The sequence below is a fragment of the Sus scrofa genome, chromosome 15 (assembly GCF_000003025.6).
Source record: "Sus scrofa isolate TJ Tabasco breed Duroc chromosome 15, Sscrofa11.1, whole genome shotgun sequence".
Classification (NCBI taxonomy): domain Eukaryota; kingdom Metazoa; phylum Chordata; class Mammalia; order Artiodactyla; family Suidae; genus Sus; species Sus scrofa.
This window is the reverse complement of record NC_010457.5, coordinates 14,528,610-14,546,559: the sequence shown is the minus strand read 5'-3', so window position 1 is coordinate 14,546,559 and position 17,950 is coordinate 14,528,610. Positions and strand designations below refer to the sequence as shown.

Genomic DNA, 17,950 nt, shown 5'->3' with positions numbered 1-17,950 from the left:
ATGCTATATCCATGTGATGGAATATGACATAGCAGCCAAAGAATGAAATGTTGATATGTGTAGCAGCATGGATGTACCTCAAAGGCACTTTGCTATAGAAGTTATACGCTGTGTAATATCATTTTTAGAACATTCTGGGTGACAGTAGTAAAACTGTAGGGACAGAGAGTAGATCAGTGTTTTCCAGAGATTAAAATCGGGGGGTAGGTGTTGACTCCAAAAGGGCAGCACAAGGACACTTTTTTTCTTTTTATGATAGAATTGTTCTGTCTCATGGTTTTGGTAATGAACACAAGGCTCTATGCATTTGAAAAAATCCATAGAACTGATAGAACAAAGAGTGAATTTTACTGTATGTAAATTAAAAATTAAGGGTGATGATAAATAATGAAATAAAAATATCTTGGCAATGTTTTATGCAAGGACTTTAATGAAGTTCACATTCCTTGACTTTGTTTTTCCATTTCTAGGCATTTATTCTTAGGAAAGCAATCAATGATATGGTCAAAAATATTCTTTGCAATATGTGTATCACACAGAAATTGAAAATATCTTAATTGTGTAATTAAAATGAGGTAGTTAAATAAATCATAATATATTCTCCACTTAAAAGGCATTAAAATTATGTCCCTAAAGGTTAATTTCAGAGAGAAAGGATCATTCTTTACTGGTATATTGTCAGTTTACTGACTTCCCCAGTTTATCTTCAAAATACTGGTTTTCAAATATTTGGAAACTTAGCAATTTAAAGTACTTTCTAAAGGTATACCACACATTTCAAGCTGGTTCATATCCTTTTCCAAATCGCTAGATATGTATCTAGGTAGGTAGATAGATGAAATGAGGAATATTATTTCTGCCTTTATAATTATTTCAGTTCTCCTTATTTTTTCCAGCTAAGACAAAATCAGGATGGAGAAAAAAATAGATAGTATCTTTGACTCAGATCATTTTTCTATTTGGTATGACTTTTATCCCCATTTTCACCAGTAATAAAAAGCCACATTATATATAAGTGGCACTTTGCAATTTCCAAAGTATATTTTACGTTAGCCTCTTTGATCTGTCTTCAGATGTGATGATATAATCAGGGATGATGGTAATGCCCCACTGCCCTTACACAAGGCATCTGAACCTAAAAAAGCTTCACAACTTTCCAGGGTCACATTCTGGTAAGTATTCAAGGCAGAACTCCAATCCAGATATCATAACTCCTCATCAAATATTCTGGCCATTATAATGCATTGTTTACTTACTCCAAGATATTCCCTTTTGAAGAAGCATGTCTTGCATTACAAATGTCGTTTATTCCATCATTGTCATTCTGGATTCATCTTTTAAAAATTATAGAGCATCTCTCTCTAAAATTATCATGAGAAACCAGGTTTCCACACTAAGCAGATGGCCTCAAATTGTGTTTTGAGGAACATCGGTGTGCTTTTCTTTCCGTATCTGTCTCTGTGCCTTCTTGAACAGGACCTCCCTGCCTCCTCACCACGTTTCTGAGCTATCCACTGTGTCCAAAAAAAATTAAGATTATTATACCTCAAATGCAAACAGAGAAAGTCAGTGCCTAAAAATGAAATTTTGAAGCTCTTTTCAAAGATGATAATCCTGAAAACAAGTTTTCACCACAAGAGCCAGACATATGGGAGAGAAGTGTTTTGTAAATTCCAAATAGCTCCCTCAAGATATCAAGATGAGAGGCCAGAAGGCTCAGTTTTAACATAAGCCAGTATCCTTCACTGGCCAGTTTCCTGCATCAGAAAGGAGGAATCTAGAGAGGATGTTGAGAAAAGGTACATGAACATGACAGTCCTTGGCCGCCTCTCTTTCTGCAGATAAAATCCAAGGCTAAGAAAATGAAACATTTCCTCATTTCAGATAGGCTAAAAGGAAAGCAAAAGCAGAGGAACCGGTGCCTGGTTCCCTGATTTGAGCCTGCAGGAAGAGACTGCGCACACAGGGTTTACTGTACCCCAGCATAAATACATGGGACTATAATAGTGAGACAGTGCTGTGCTATGTTTTGGTCCAGAGTGGGTCTGAGCTAGCTGCTCACCACCCTCTAAACTTGCTCTACACAGTTTATAACATGGGACCATCCTGAAATCATACCTCAGTGTGGGATGTGGAAGTGTTGACTGCCCAAGGAAACTGCAGTGAGCTTGCAGTCAGAAGTGAATAGAAAGTGCATGGATTAGAAAATTGGAAGCTGTGATGGGACCCTAAAAATGAGCGGTAGATGTAGGTGCACCTTCAAAGACTAGGGAATGATACAGAAAGGCCAAGTAGATGGAAATAGCCCTATGGGGAACCAGAAAGCTTCAAAGGAGAATATGTGACCTTGATGCACATTCCTCTTACCCTTGGCTGCCACCCAAAGGGAAGGAAAGAAAGGAGAGGGAGAAACATTGAAAAACTGAGACCAAGGTAACTGAAAAGATTGTTTTATCACAAGGTGTTCAGTTACTTTAAAAGGATGTATTTCTGTCTGCCACCCATTCCCCATCTCCCATCTGACCCCAGCTACCAACCAGAAATCAGGGCTTGTGAATAATGCCACTTTTAGGAAAAAAAAAAAAAGTGATTTTCAAGGTCATATTTTGATAGGTGTCCAAAAACAGAAGTACATAAATAGTTATTTTTCCCCAAACCTGAGTCATAATGAGTAATTTTCAAGCCTTTACACACATAAAAATAGTGGTTACTTTACCCCAGAATGTGTAACTGAGACCGAGAAAATGTGATGTTTCAGCCCTAAAACATTTTGTTAGATTTTTATGTGGGTTTTTTTTTAAGCAATTGTAGCTTGCACATAAATCGTATACTGTGTCTGCCCTTTTGCATTTTCTCTCACCCTGAGTAACACATCAGATTCATGAGCTAAAGGAGTTGGGATGCTTTACACTTGACCGATTCTCTACAAGATCGGGTTTTGTGTAGCCAGGTACATAAATTGTCCTGACAGTGAGTAGATGATATGCGTGTCAATGAAGCATTGTGTTGAAGAAATGGGCTCTAGAGCTGGGTTGCCCAAGTCCAAATTCAGGCTTCAGCATTTTATTTGCTTTTGACTTTGAGCATATAATTTTAATTTACTTGAGACTCAGTAATCTCATCTATGTAAAGAACATACTGTTAGTTTTTACCTCATAGTATTGTGACATCTAAATGAGTTGATACGTGCAGTTGATACATGCAGTAATAACTAACATCTACTATGTACATATATACTATTACTGATGTCTTAAGGATTAAATGAGTTAATAGATGCTTGTAAGATGTAATATTAGGCTGGGTACTTTCTAAGTGATCCAGGTGTTAGCTGCTGTTATTATATTCTTGGATGCTGAAGAACTTGATATAACTTCTGAGTTAGGCCTCAGAACAAACAGCTCACCTGCTATTAGATGCAATTTCAGCTAAATTCTGACCTTTGTAAATATGTTGGAAATATTATTTTCTTATTTTTAGCTATTCTTATTTCTTACCTAAAGTATTTTCCTTTTAACATTTGTTTTGGTCTCCCCTATGTTTGGTCTCCCCTGTGTATATCAACAGCTCTTTTTTTTTCTTTTATTTGCTATTAGAGTTATTGTTTTTCACTTTATGAGCATCCTTACATCATTATTATATTTTTTGTGTGTTTGTGTCATTTATCTAATCATACATTATACTGATATGGCTGAATGTCCATGCTTTCCTGTTCCTATTTGGTCTTACTTCCTATCTTATTCTTCCATCTCTCCATTCTGAACTTTCTCTCATCTGCTTATCTTTTCCATTTTTGGAGCATATTGCCCTATTCTGCCTCATCTTGTGATGCATTTCCTAGGTAATTAAGCTGCTCACTCTTCAGGGCTTTCTCTTTCCAATACTAAATTTACTGACTAGCTGGCAATGAATTGTATACAATCCCTTCTTTATGGTTTAGCGTCAGCTAAAAGTAATATAATAAGAAAGACATTTGTGAGATATGAACCAGGGTACAATACAGCAAAATGGTTAAAAATTTAGCTTGTAATGTCTAGCAGGTATGTTTTCCAATTCCAGCTCAGACACATAAGCCATGTGACTCAAGCAAGTGCTTTTAATTTCTTTGTACCTCAGATGTGACAATAGTGCCTAAGTAATGCTGTCAATATGAATATTTAGTAAACAATGTGATTTACACAGAATATCAGTCACTCTCTGCTCTCCAAAATATCAGATGCTGATGTTATTTATTGCAGTTGTTTTTGTTATTATGAAAATGATAACCCAACATCAGGTTTCTTTATTTGCCTTCCTATATGTTTAAACTAGATAGACAAATTAGCTTCAAATTTTAAAATTATCAGGCAGAAACATTAATTGCATTGTTGGCATTGCTTTACTGCACATAGCTTCTGTTTAGCCCTTAGCTTTGTTTCATATTTTATTGGTTTGAAATATAAACATTCCCTCAGCAGATTAGGATCCCAGTCCAGAAGTGACCAGGGGCTCCTCGCCTTTAAGGAGATAACATTTAAATTAAAAAAGTGGAATTAAGTGCATGTGAATTCCAGTAAATTTCCTATGTACCATCCGTTGACATCTTACTCAGCTCTTGGCAAGGATTTAATCAACATTTATTGGCATTCTTTTCTGAGATTTAAATAGGACATAAAATTTTATGACATGTAGAGTATTTTGATAAATGTTTTATTATTTTCCATAGACAGTGTAAGAGTATACGAGAAGAAATATCAATGAAGTACCCAAATTGCATTCTTTTTGGAAGAATAAGGTTGTTTGAAGTGTGTATAATGACAAAATGTTGATATGTGTTTAAAATCAGACTGTAGATTTGTAGATACCTGGATTTCTCTTTCTGCTTTGTTTATATTCTTTTCTTGTTTTGGACACTTATAGTATCGGACAGAAAACTAAGAATTATAACTGTTTGTTCTAGTATTATAAAAGAGAGGTGGTAGCTCATAATATTAAAATTTAGTTCCTTAGGATTGTAACACAAATGCCACAGGATATAGGATATAGCATAGCTATGACTTAAACACTAGTTTGTTGTGGAAAGCCCAAAGTCTGAAAGCTACATTAGCGTTAAATTTACATGATTGCTTGACTAGTAGCAATAGAGAGTCTGCCATGAGCTATTTATACTTTAAGTAGCATATACATTTAAACCATTTTTTAGGAAACATTTTTTAGGAAATCTTGAGCTTATTCATATGTTGAAGAATCTCTCTAGAGATTCGCCCTGTGTCGCAATGGGTTAAGAATCCAACTGCAGCGGCTAGAATTGCTGCAGAGGCTTGGCTTGGATCCCAATGCCAGCACACTGGGTTAAATGATCCAGCACTGCTGCAGCTGTGGTGTAGGTTGCAGCTGTGGCATAGGTCCAGCTGTGGCTCAGATTCAGTCCCTGGCCTGGGAACTTACATATGCCATGGGTACAGGGACTGAAAAAAAAGAAAAGAAAAGAATCTTTCTCTCAATGGACCTAGAGATTATCATACTAAGTGAAGTAAGTTAGAGAAAGACAAACTGTTTGAAAAGTTTTATATGGATTCTAAAAAATGATACAAATTGCCTTATTTACAAAACAGAAACAGATTCACAGCCATAGAAAACACAATTATGATTATCAAAGGGGAAAATGCAGGGAAAGGGATAAATTAGGATTTTGAATTAACAGATACACACTACTATAATGAAAAATTGATAAATGACAAGGACCTACAGTATAGCACAGGGAGCTATATTCAATATCTTGTAAAAACCTATAATCGAAAGAATATGAGAAAAAAATAATGTGTATCTATATGTATACACACACACATATATATAATTGAATCACTTTACTGTACATCTAAAACTAACACAACATTGTCAATAAATTATACTTTTTAATTTTTTTCCACTGTACAGCATGGGGACCAATTTACACATACATGTATACATACTTTTTCCTCCCATTGTTGTGTTGCAATGTAAGTATCTAGACGTGGTTCTCAATGCTACACAGCCACTATGGAGAACAGTATGGAGGTACCTGAAAAATCTGTACATAGGACTACCATATGACCTGGAAGTCCCACTCTTGGGCATATATCCAGACGAAACTTTCCTTAAAAAAACACATGCACCCGCATGTTCATTGCAGCACTATTCACAATAGCCAAGACATGGAAACAACCCAAATGTCCATCGACAGACGATTGGATTAGGAACATGTGGTATATATACACAATGGAATACTACTCAGCCATAAAAATAACGAAATAATGCCATTTGCAACAACATAGATGGAACTAGAGACTCTCATACTAAATGAAATAAGTCAGAAAGAGAAAGACAAATACCATATGATATCACTAATAAATTATACTTTTAAAGAAAGAATTTTTCTTTCTCTCATCTAAGAACTATTGTTTTTAGCCATGAATGGGCAAGCATGAGAACAGTAGTTTGAATTATAGCCAAGACCAGTCTTCCGGTCATCTATGCCAAGGTCTCCAGAATCACAAACAAGCAAAATCGAGTGATGAATATGATCCTGGAATTCCACTCCTAGATATATACTGAAAATAACTGAAAACAGGTACTCAAACAAGGGCATGTATAAGCAAGTTCATAGCAGCACTATTCACAGTAGCCAAAAGGTGCTCATCAACAGATGAATGGATAAACAATTCATGATATATGCATACAATGGAGTATTATTCCATCCTAAAGTGGAGTGAAGTAGTGATATAGGTTACAACATAAATAAGCCTCCAGAATATTATGCTAAGTGAAAGAAGTCTGATGCAAAAGCTTACAACATCTGATTCCATCGACACAAAATATTTAGAATAAATAATTCTGTAGAGATAGAATATTAATTGGTGGCTGCCAGGGTCTTAGGGAGGAGATAATGGGGAGAAATTGTTTAATGGGTAAAGGGTTTTATGTTGGAATAATGAAATATTTTGAAACTAGATAGAAGTGGTAGTTGCAAAAACCTCCCTGATTTACTAAATGCCACTGAAGTGTTCACTCAAAAATGGTTAATTTTATGTCATGTGGATTTCACCATATTAAATTATTAATAAATACTGAATGACAAGATTGGAGTAGCACCATATCCCATATTTCCAGAATCACAACTGCTTTATTTTAAATCAGTCTATTCCATGAGGAGAGTATATGAAGTTTGTCATTATTGATCCCAGGGAGCCTGATGAGGACTGGGGGTATTTTAGAGTCTTCTTGAAAGATGAACTCAATTTTCTTCTTAAGTATGTTCAATTTTATTATGACATTAGATTATAAGAACTTGTGAAAATCACTTATAGTGACTAAGTTTCTGTCCCACGTGCTGCTTTATTTTCCACGCTTGCCTGAGATTTCAGTTGGTCTCATTGATCCAACCACAAAAATGAAATCAGGAAAGTAAAAATGCTCCTCTTTTGAAATAGGTTCTCTCTGGGCAATGGGAAGATAATTATATCAATGTAAATGGGTAGATGAGGTTATTCATGATCAAGGGCTTTATTTTTGGTTTTTCGGTGAGCCACATATAAAGAAATTAATCTGGATAATTATAAACAAGTCTTTATATATTATGTGAACCAGTCTTTGAGGTTGTTGGTAGTTATATGTATATACATATGTATGTGTGTATATATATGCACGCACACACAGAGTAAAGCAAATGCTTTCCATCATTATGGCAAAAATATCTAGATTTTTTAGGTCAGGAATGCCATTAGGTTTTGTGGTATACATCTTTGCAAACAACACCTTTTAAGGTCCCTCTATATTGAGTCTTCCCTTGTTGTTGGACACCCTGCTATATATGTTGCATAAGTGATTTCTAACCTTCAGACTCTCCCTGAAAATTAAGTGTTATTATTTCATTATTGCACATGAAGTTCAATTAAATTAATTGATATACTCAAGAGGATATGTAGTGCTAGGATTCACCTTCAGACACTTAACCTCTGTCCTGTTTGGCCACCTGTGATGAGGAGCCTTTCATTATGTAGCTTTTCTTTGGCAAGATTTCTTATGAAATAGGTCACACACTAATGTTGCAGAGTCTGCTTATGACTCTTAGTTTGGCTTCCATAAAGAAGGACTCATCTGTTTGCTCACATTTCTGAATTGGCACATATAGAGTAGCTAGCAAAGTGTTGGTGGGGGTTTTGACATTCACTGCAAGGTAGACCTGGGTATATCTGTATGTGGGAAAGCTTAGGTTTTAAAAAGCATCTCAGCCTCAGAAGTGAGTATTAAGGGTCCTGAATGATAGATGACTGGGGAGGATGTTAAATTTGGGTCATGAGGAGTTCCCACTGTGGCTCAGCAGGTTAAGAACATGGCGTAGTGTCCATGAGGATGCAAGTTCAATCCCTGGCCTCGCTTAGTGGCTTAAGGATCTGGCATTGCCTCAAGCTGTGGCCCCGGTCTGGGATGAGGCTTGGATCCAGTGTTGCCATGGCTGTGGCATAGACCTGCAGCTGCAGCTCAGATTCAGCCCCTATCCTGGGAACTTTCATATGCTGCTGGTGTGGCCATGAAAAGAAAAAAAAAAAATGGGTCTTGGAAAGCCCAATCATTTGGGAATTTAAGGTAAGCAGAAATAGAACAAACCTGGTATGTCAGAGTTATTCAGAATATGATGTCAAATAATTCTTCCAATATGAGTTTTCTCTTCTCCTCCTGCAGTTTCAGTACTGTCTTCCACATACCTCTATTTTCCTATCATTATACCTTTGTTGACACTTGCATTGCCTGACATGACCTCCCTGATTACCACCTTTCTTGTTCTCCTTGTGGAAACCCTGCTACTATCAGGCTAGTTGTTCCTCAGAGATCCTTCTCCTCCTTATATCATTACAGTCTTCGCTCAAACACACGTTTGCAACTTGACATTTACTTTTAGACTAGGTTTTATCTTTATGTATTTATAGCTCATCTCTGTTATTAATCATGAGCTCTAGGGGAATAAATCATAGCATTTTTATTTATATTTATCTCGTATAGTCCTTGGACAGGGTGTGTGCTTATCAAACAGTAGTTGATGATTTTGTAAATCTTGAAGGCAGGATTTTCTCAAAACATATTAATAAAAAATTCTATTTCTGGGAGAGATGCTCCTCCCAAAAGGATGGCCATTGGCCAAATATGGTTGAAAAACATTCCATAACCATTTCCATCTGAGGATGTTTACATGGCAACTAGAATTTTCAGCAGTCACTACTGTCCAGTAGTGAGACCGGGTTTACGATTTTAATCCAATATTTCTCAGCTTTCCCCCCATTTTTCAAAATAAGATTGCTTCCAATATCTCATTCCTCAAAATCTTCTTTGTAAGACACAGCTTTAAATTTTTTGTGTGTACAAAATTATGCTTGTAATTTATAATATACATAAATGTGGGAATTGAATATTTTGGTTAGATGTAGGTTGTATGTTTTCTTTGACCTTCCTACTTCTGTATTTAGGCAAGCACTCCCCCTAAGCTGTGTCAGTGTGTGTGTGTGTGTGTCTGTCTGTCTGTCTGTCTGCATGCATATTTGCGTGTCCATATCTAGTGTGAATTCAACCTGAAAATAGATTGAGACTGAAAAGAGTGATTGGAACAGATCTTTCAGCTTGAGTATCTGCTAGAATCTTTATTACTTCCCATAATATGCTTGAAAAGTTTTATTTGTACCTCAGGGGCGATGAGCCTGGCCTCATTTACAAATATGAATGGGGATATTAGGAGGGCACTAGCCTCTTCTGCAGGCAGTCTTGTTTACTCTCAGCTTTTGTTCACTTCCTCTGAAGAGGAAGATCCATCTCTCAGAATGAGACACAATATGGTTAATGCGGAAACCAGAAGTGTTGGTATTTGAAGGTTTCCAATGGCTTCCCAACTCAGGCCCATATGACTCTGAGCACATTTTCCTTCTAGAGCCACTGACTTCTTATCTACAAAGTAAGATGGGTCACACCTTCCTCTAAGAGCATCTTAGGAGAACAGTGCCTAGCACAATAGAGATGCTGAGTAAATGTTAGTCCCTATTTGCAGTTGTTTAATGTGTCAGACATAATATGACAGAATTCAACAGTCCTAAAGTCACATGGATAAAACTGCTTCTCTCCTGTGGTCGCCATTCCACCTTTCATGTTGTTGCTTCAAACCATAAATAGGCATCACTCCTCTTCATGTATTCTGTTTTTATGAAGTAACTGTGAATGTGGAGAACAGTAAGAGTTGACTTGTTCTCTATAAAGAGGAATATTTGAATTCTAAAGATAGTGAATAAATAAGCTAAAGGAGTTTTAAAAATTCATTGTAATCATTTGAGATATCAAAAAGCAATTTAGAAATCATTACCTATGTCTTACCTTTAATTTTAAAACTCCATCCCCCATCCCCATCATATATATGAGTGTATATATTTGAGAAGTTACATATATATTTGAATAGTTTGTCACATTATATATATATTTGAGTAGTTTGTCATATTGTCTAAAGGGGGAATAGATTAGGGGAGATTTAGACTTACTTTCAACTTTCGTCTCAACACGTTATACAATTTGGGCCACAGGTTCATTTCCATTGTGGTTTAGGGTTTACCACTATGCACAAACAGAATAAAAGAATGCTTGTGCGATATTCTTGCTTAAGATTATATAGTTGGAGGTGAAAACACCCAATAGACAATTAGACTGATAATTTGAGGGAGGTAGAATAGATTGCTCAACATAAATTGTGGTTTTTCAGGCCAACAGACTACTCTGACTCCCATTTTGCAGAAAAACAGGTACTTGTTACATATCGTTGTCAATAGCATATCAGTCCTGTCTGTCTCCAGCTATCCATCCTAAATTGCTCCTGGAAGAAGGCCACTTGTCCCTGGAATGATGACAAATGGCAGTTTTGCTGCTGTAACTACCTCTCTGAATGCCAAATTATCTCCTGACAGTTTTTCTTGACATAAATATTATGAAAGGTTGAAAAACAACTTTTTCTGTACACTCTTGGCTTAGACACCAGGTGAGGTCTTCTAAGCTAAACTGAAGTAACAGAGGAAATGATGAACCTAAATATTCCTTGGACTGGCCTCAACGTAACACTTGTCAGTATCTGTCTTGATCTGGTTGATTGCAGGAGAAGATGTGTCAGGGAGTCTCTGCCCAGCATCTCCTCCTCCAGAACAGATGGCTTGTGAGATCCCCTGCCGAATGGATTGTGTGCTGAGCGAGTGGACAGAGTGGTCATCCTGCTCCCAGTCTTGTTCAAATAAAAACTCAGATGGGAAACAGACGAGGTCAAGGACGATCCTGGCATTGGCTGGAGAAGGTGAGTAATAGGAAAAGTTTCTGTTCCCTAAATCCACATGAACAGTTTGCTTTGCAAGCATGCCTTTTGTCTCAAAGCATCCAGTTTATCTCTGCTGGGTTCCCATACGGACATGCATTGTTTTAGTCCATGTACAGGCCATGACAATTGGATGAATGTTAGTTTTCATTATACTTTTTTTAGGGAAGAATACAAACCTTGGTTGATGTACATCCAGCTTCAGATATCTCATGCAGTTTGGAACATAATTGGACTATGTCTTATAAAATGAGTTCCAAATTAGGAATCAAGAGACATGGTGTCTTGACTTGGGGATGCCACTAACATTGGCAAGCAACCTGATCTGTATGTCCTTGTCTCGTATTTTGTAAGGCTGGCATGCTGTGAGAGGGAAGAAGATGTAGACTGTGAAAATAGCTTTGAAGAAGCTAAATTGTGCTAAGGGGCTATAAACAGGAGACATCAGAACAAATTAGAGAAGCAGCTGTTCCTATCATTTTGAGCCATGGTCTCTGTCCCCAAATACATCCCTCATGCCTTTCAGGCCCTCCCTTGGCTTCCTCTGCTGAAAACTCAGTTGGGATAGCAAAGTGATATGGCCATTGGCTTGAGGAACTCTTCTTAATTTTTTGGCAGTGACCATGGCATGTGGAAGTTCCCAGGCCAGGGATTGAACCTGTGCCACAGCAGTGACAGTGCCGGACCCTTAACCTGCTGAGGCACCAGGGATCTCCATTGAGGAACTCATTTTTGGATAACATTTTGTACTGTGATATGAAGAAATGGGGCCAGGGTTAAGAGGAATGAAGATTTTCATATTCTTAAAGGGAAGTTGCTTCTTCCTCTTATCTGTTACCTTTCTGGAAGGAGAAACAAGTCACTAGTATTTAATGGGGGAAAAATAACAAGAATAAGGAAACCAATGTTACAAATCTTCTGGAGCATTTAGCCCACTGAATAAGACATTATAGTATGGAAGAGTAGGGAAAAAAATCAATATTTTAGATAAATACAAGTTTTTACATGAGTATAAAAATGTGAAAAAAGGATAGTAATGAAATTTGATTGTCTGAGTCACCCAAGAGTATAATGATGCACATCTGTCTGGCCTTGCTGCCAGTGGATAACACATTGTCAGATATTATTTCAGAGTTTAAAGATGGACTCTATCCTGCCAAACTTTAAGAGAGAGTTCTGGATTTCTCAAATTGCAGTAAAATGCACTGCTTGAAGAAGGATGGATGTCTTAAATGGTTCTCTGATGAAAATAACACTATACTGTCTTAGGAAAGAGAGTCAGTGTGTAGGTAATTGGTATATGTGGATTTGTCTTTGACTTAATATCCCTTCAAGACCATGAGCTGTAATATCTAAATGACTCATTTATTTAGGCATAATAATATTAAAATAAAGCAGATTTTCTTTTAAGTTTATCTCAGAGATACATTATGCAGAGGTGGCTGGTAGAATCAACTAGTTTCTGAAATCTAACTGGTGTGCCATTGACTTGTTATTTAGGAGAGAAGTTGCAATGTATTGTTACTCAGAACAAAAGGACCATGACTATAGAGACAGAAGTGGGGTGCAGTGGCTCAGTCCTTTGGAAGATTATATCAAAGAGGCCATCCTTCCAGACCATTAAAATGGCAAAAGCAACACAAATAAGAATGACTAACAATGGCAGCAACATGATAATAATAGCAACAGCTCTGTATTCTTTTTGATTTTGATTTTTGCAGGTGGAAAACCATGCCCTCCAAGTCAGGCCCTTCAAGAGTATCGCTCATGCAATGACCATTCCTGTATGCAGCTCTACTGGGAGACCTCACCTTGGGGCCCCTGTTCTGAAGACACATTGGTCACTGCACTTAATGCAACCATTGGCTCGAATGGAGAAGCTACGTGCGGTGTGGGCATTCAGACACGGAGGGTCTTCTGTGTCAAGAGTCATGTAGGACAAGTGGTGACAAAAAGGTATTTATCAGTAGTTTATTGAAAGTGTATAGGACTATTGCATAGTTGAGTGATTTTAGAATCATTTTTCAAGCATCAAATATGTCTCTGTGCTAGAGTAAGAGATTTTTGTTTTGTTTTATTTTGTTTGGCTCTTACAGACTAAAAAGTATGTCTCAACCAAAGGCAGATACTTTTTTAAGTTATAATGTATACATTAATTAATGAATAGCAGTAAACATAATGACCACAAATATTGAATCTGAATCATCAAATTTTCTAGGAAAATTTTTTCTAGAGCTGACATCAGTATTTTGGACTCTTTCCAATAACATAAAGATGAGGTCCATATGAAGGTAGGTTACATACTTTGAAAATACAGGGCCATGTTATACTCTTCTCTAGAGGCCCATTGATCTTGTCTGCAATAAGTCCATACAGCCAGTTTGAATAGACTAATTCATACCCTCAAGTGAGTTTACAATCTCATGTTTGCAATACTCAGCACATGGAGATGTACATTTTAAAAACTATAGGAGATTTTGGACATGGGGACTAGGATATAGATGTCAAAAGGGGTCAAGAACAATTGCAAGTGATGTAGGAAAAAGAGCAAGTGGCTGAAAAACTCAGCTGTAGGTGTTTTTCCTCTAGACCAAATGAGTAGACATAACTCTTACTCAAGTCCTGGAAGGAAAGCTCATGGAAAAGAAAATGTAAGGGACCTATGTCATATAGAGAGACTGGGTAACTGGCCTATCCATAGAGATATCCAAATGACATTGTTGAAACTAGTCCCCTCTGAATGGCGAAAGACCCTACCCCAGCCACTGTGGGTCACCAGGATGGGCTGGTGCAAACTTTGGTCTGGTGTCACAAACTAGGCAACATAGGGCCCTTTCCCAGGAATTTTTATGCTAAGAAACTGAAACCCTCTCTTATTTCTGTTCATGATGCTCAAGTATACGAATGGAGAATTGCCATCACCATGGTCATAGGTGGTGGGTAAAGCAGGAGAATGGAGAATTGCCATCGCCATGGTCATAGGTGGTGGGTAAAGCAGGAAGAGGGAGTAAATCTGATGCTCAGAAAGAAGCAGAAATTGCAGCATCAAGCCCTGGCCCCATCCCACCTTAAGTGCACTCCTGCCTTCCCTGGCCACCTGGGCCATGACATTAGTTCTTCTGCCTAATTCATTCCAATTGGTGCTGCTGTCACGGGTGACTCAAACACCTGATTAATTTCACCGTGGGGCTCATGATGATGGGCTCTGCGCCTTCTCTGCACTGCCATGGAAACCACTTGAGCTGTGTGGAAGCAAAGTCCTGGAAGCTCAGTTAAGGGAAAGAAACTGCTGATGGCACAAATAGGGCAGACTGGCTGGATACTGCTGGGATTGGAGCCTCCGATAAACAGACGTATGCAAATGCAAGGGAAGATAACTATGACTTGAAGTGAGGCACATTCAGGAAGAAATCCCTCTCTTCTCCTAAATATGGCTTCCAGAGGGCTGAATGGTCTTCACTGTTGCCACCACAGCTTTTAGAATAAGTCTGGCATGTGGTTATTATCCACGAACATTTTTATAATTCATGAGTTAATTAGAACTATGTCCAGGAAAGTAACAGTGTTTGACAGGGAATGTATATGAATTGCAGAAGATTGAGACTCTGGCGTTTATCCCTTATCTTAAGAAAAAAAGTATTTTATGTATCATGATAAATTTGGGCAAAGGGGACTGCCGTGAAGAATAATGAGCAGATCATACATATGACCTTCTGCTCTTATGAACTCATAAATGTTATTTCTCCAACATTTAACATCCAAATCAAAATTGCTTGTGGTAATTTTGGAACATCAATTTGCATCACAGTGTGTTTCAACTTACTTGGTACCCTTAAAACCATGTATACTGATTGAGTGAATGGACAATAGAGCCAAACATGGACATAATGTTTACATGCCATCTTGCTTCAGGTGGTCATCTAATTCATGATGTTATGGTAAAATTCCAAAAGACTTATAATGATATTATGTATACAAGACAACTCCATTTATCTTAAGGGTTGCAGCCCTGATAATGTTCATTTTTTATAATGTAAATTTTAAACTGCTTAAAAATACATGAAATATTAGCTTAAATATATTTATGGAAAAATAAATATAGCTTAGGTATAGAAATAAATGCTACATGAAATGCAGAAAATTATTGTCTTTACAGTGCTGAGAAAATTTAGTGTAGTTGAAGTCTGATCTCCCTTCCACAAAACTTTTCACCTCTGAATCACAGCAGGAAAAATCCACTTGATATGAATGTAATTTGCTTTTTTCTTAGCTGTGTTAGAACTGAGACTGGCAACTACCAAACACATTATCATCACATAGTAAAGGCTATTTGGCCATGAAAAGTTGGATTATATGTTTAAATAGCCCGCTGTTTCCTAGTCTAGCCTTATGATTATTTTGAATGATAATTTTTTATAAAGTATCTGAGCCCCACCAGCTTATATACATCTTTTTTTTTTTTTTTTTTAATCTACAGCCACACATGTGGCATAGGGAAGTTCTCAGGCTAGGAGCTGAATCAGAGCTGCAGATGAGGCCATGGCCACAGCCACAGCAGTATCAGATTCTAGCTGCATCTGCAGCCTACACTGTAGCTTGCAGCAATGCCGGATCCTTAACCCACTGAGCCAGGCCAAGGATCAAACTAGAACCCACATCCTCACAGACACTATGTCAGGTTCTTAACCTACTAAGCCACAACAGGAACTTCACAAATGTTAATGTTTTGTGTCCAGAAAAGTCACATGGCCAAAAGGTTATACTTTAAAGCATAATTCACAAATGTATATGAATTTGTTTGATAATTTACAAAAGTGAGACTAAAATATTATTATTACAATGAATAACCTCCACTTTTGCTCAATTTTCCAACACAGAGGAATGAATTGCACAGATATTTCCCCCCCCCAATATACACACACACACACACACAGATGCTACTAATTACTTTCTGCACTTTTAATGAAGCTGGAGACTTAAAAATATAGTTTTAATTCTTACTGTTTGTCTCCAAATGATCCTGCTAAAAGAGAGGAGCCTGCATTGCCTTAAAATAAAGTTAATTAAAATTCTTGAGGTTAATGAGATTAATTGAGCTAAGAAAATAATACCTGGTGTCCAGTGAAGCACTCAGTGAGACAATGAGATTATCAGTAGAAAGTATCCTTTGTTCTGCCCTTTCAGAAAAATATACTTTTGCTTTTTCTTATGTGAAAGCCATTACAGTCAAAAAAAAATCCCCTGCCATTTGTGAAACTCTTGAGGTAGAGGTGATGACAATAGAACGAGGAAAGAAGTAGCAAATATCCTACAAAAAGAGTGGCCTTCAGGAAAGAAACATATCTCTATGGACTGGATGGGCTAACATAATATATTTTATCTCTAAACTTACTGCACTGAGATGCACAGAAGTCCTCACAAGTTCTTGCTTCCCTGGGTTGGTATTTTGGTTTCCATGTAATTATATGGTTAAGAATATTACCATTGTATGAATAATAGCACTGATCATATCAGAAAATGAGGACTAGCTCAGGCATAACTGAAACAGAAGTGAGAGCTGGTTGGGATATTTGGGGGTTTTGTTTGCTTTTGTTTCACTATTCATAGTTTTTTTTTTTTCCAGTTGCAGTGTGCAAAAAATAATGATAAAGAGATTAAAATAACACAACTCAGCCGTCCAAAAGTTCTGTAAAACACTGTCTGCCCTTAATGTGAGCGCAGTAGGTATTCCATGAGATATAGTAAATGAGAGCTCCATTTACACTTTTAATTTTTAAAAAGTTGGCAGGTTGAGACAGTTCCTCAATTTATGGGCTGAGATAGACTGCTGTGTCTACATCGTGATTATGGGCACATAACTGAAAAATGGCAGATCTTTGTAGCTGAAGTTGATGCATTTCAGAATAGTGCTTATAAGGAACTGAAGCCTACAGGATGACCAAGAGGCAGTTGTTATGAAATGCCCTAGTGCAAGTCCAGGAAAAAAAAAATATATATATATAAATGGAAGTGAAATGAATGCATTCATCCTTTTATCAAGAGTATTGCCAATCTAGGATCAGAGCATTACATGACAGTATAAATTATGGCAAAAGGTGAGGCGCCCTACTGTGTTTACTAAATAAAAAGTGAATCCATACGTTTCCTTGGTTTTTAAGGCTTCAGTTTTGATCCGGAAAGTGACTGAATAAATATCCCCAAGGATTGTCTTCAGGCTCCAAGAGCATAGAATGCTTTCAATTATGCACTTACTCTTACTAAATAGTTGCACTACATTAAGATTGGGCATTTTAGAGATATAATGTAAGATGGAATTCTCCCATCACCACATTCCAAATTAGTCAAAATTAGTGTATATATAGTGCATGTACATGTATGCACGGTCACACACACACACACACACACGCACATGCACGCAGAAAACCAGGCGCACAAAAGATGTCAAAAGCCTTTTTTGGTCAGTGACAATAAACACCACAGAATATAAATATAGTTTTTAGAAGTAGAGGGCACAAAATTTGCTAATGGTTAAGGAAAGCATTTTTGAAGACTAAAAGGAAATTTATGGTAATTGGAACTGCAATGATCCCTGGAGGGGTAGATAGC

At 37.2% G+C, this 17,950-nt stretch overlaps 1 protein-coding gene across 1 annotated transcript in view; it reads left to right on the top strand.

Moving 5' to 3' along the window:
- The window catches only part of THSD7B (thrombospondin type 1 domain containing 7B), a 1,521,641-nt gene that overhangs the window by 1,064,076 nt on the left and 439,615 nt on the right, over positions 1-17,950 (top strand). The window contains 2 exon segments of the mRNA XM_021075621.1: positions 11,135-11,326; positions 13,066-13,300. Of these exon segments, the coding sequence (XP_020931280.1) occupies positions 11,135-11,326; positions 13,066-13,300 (427 nt within the window).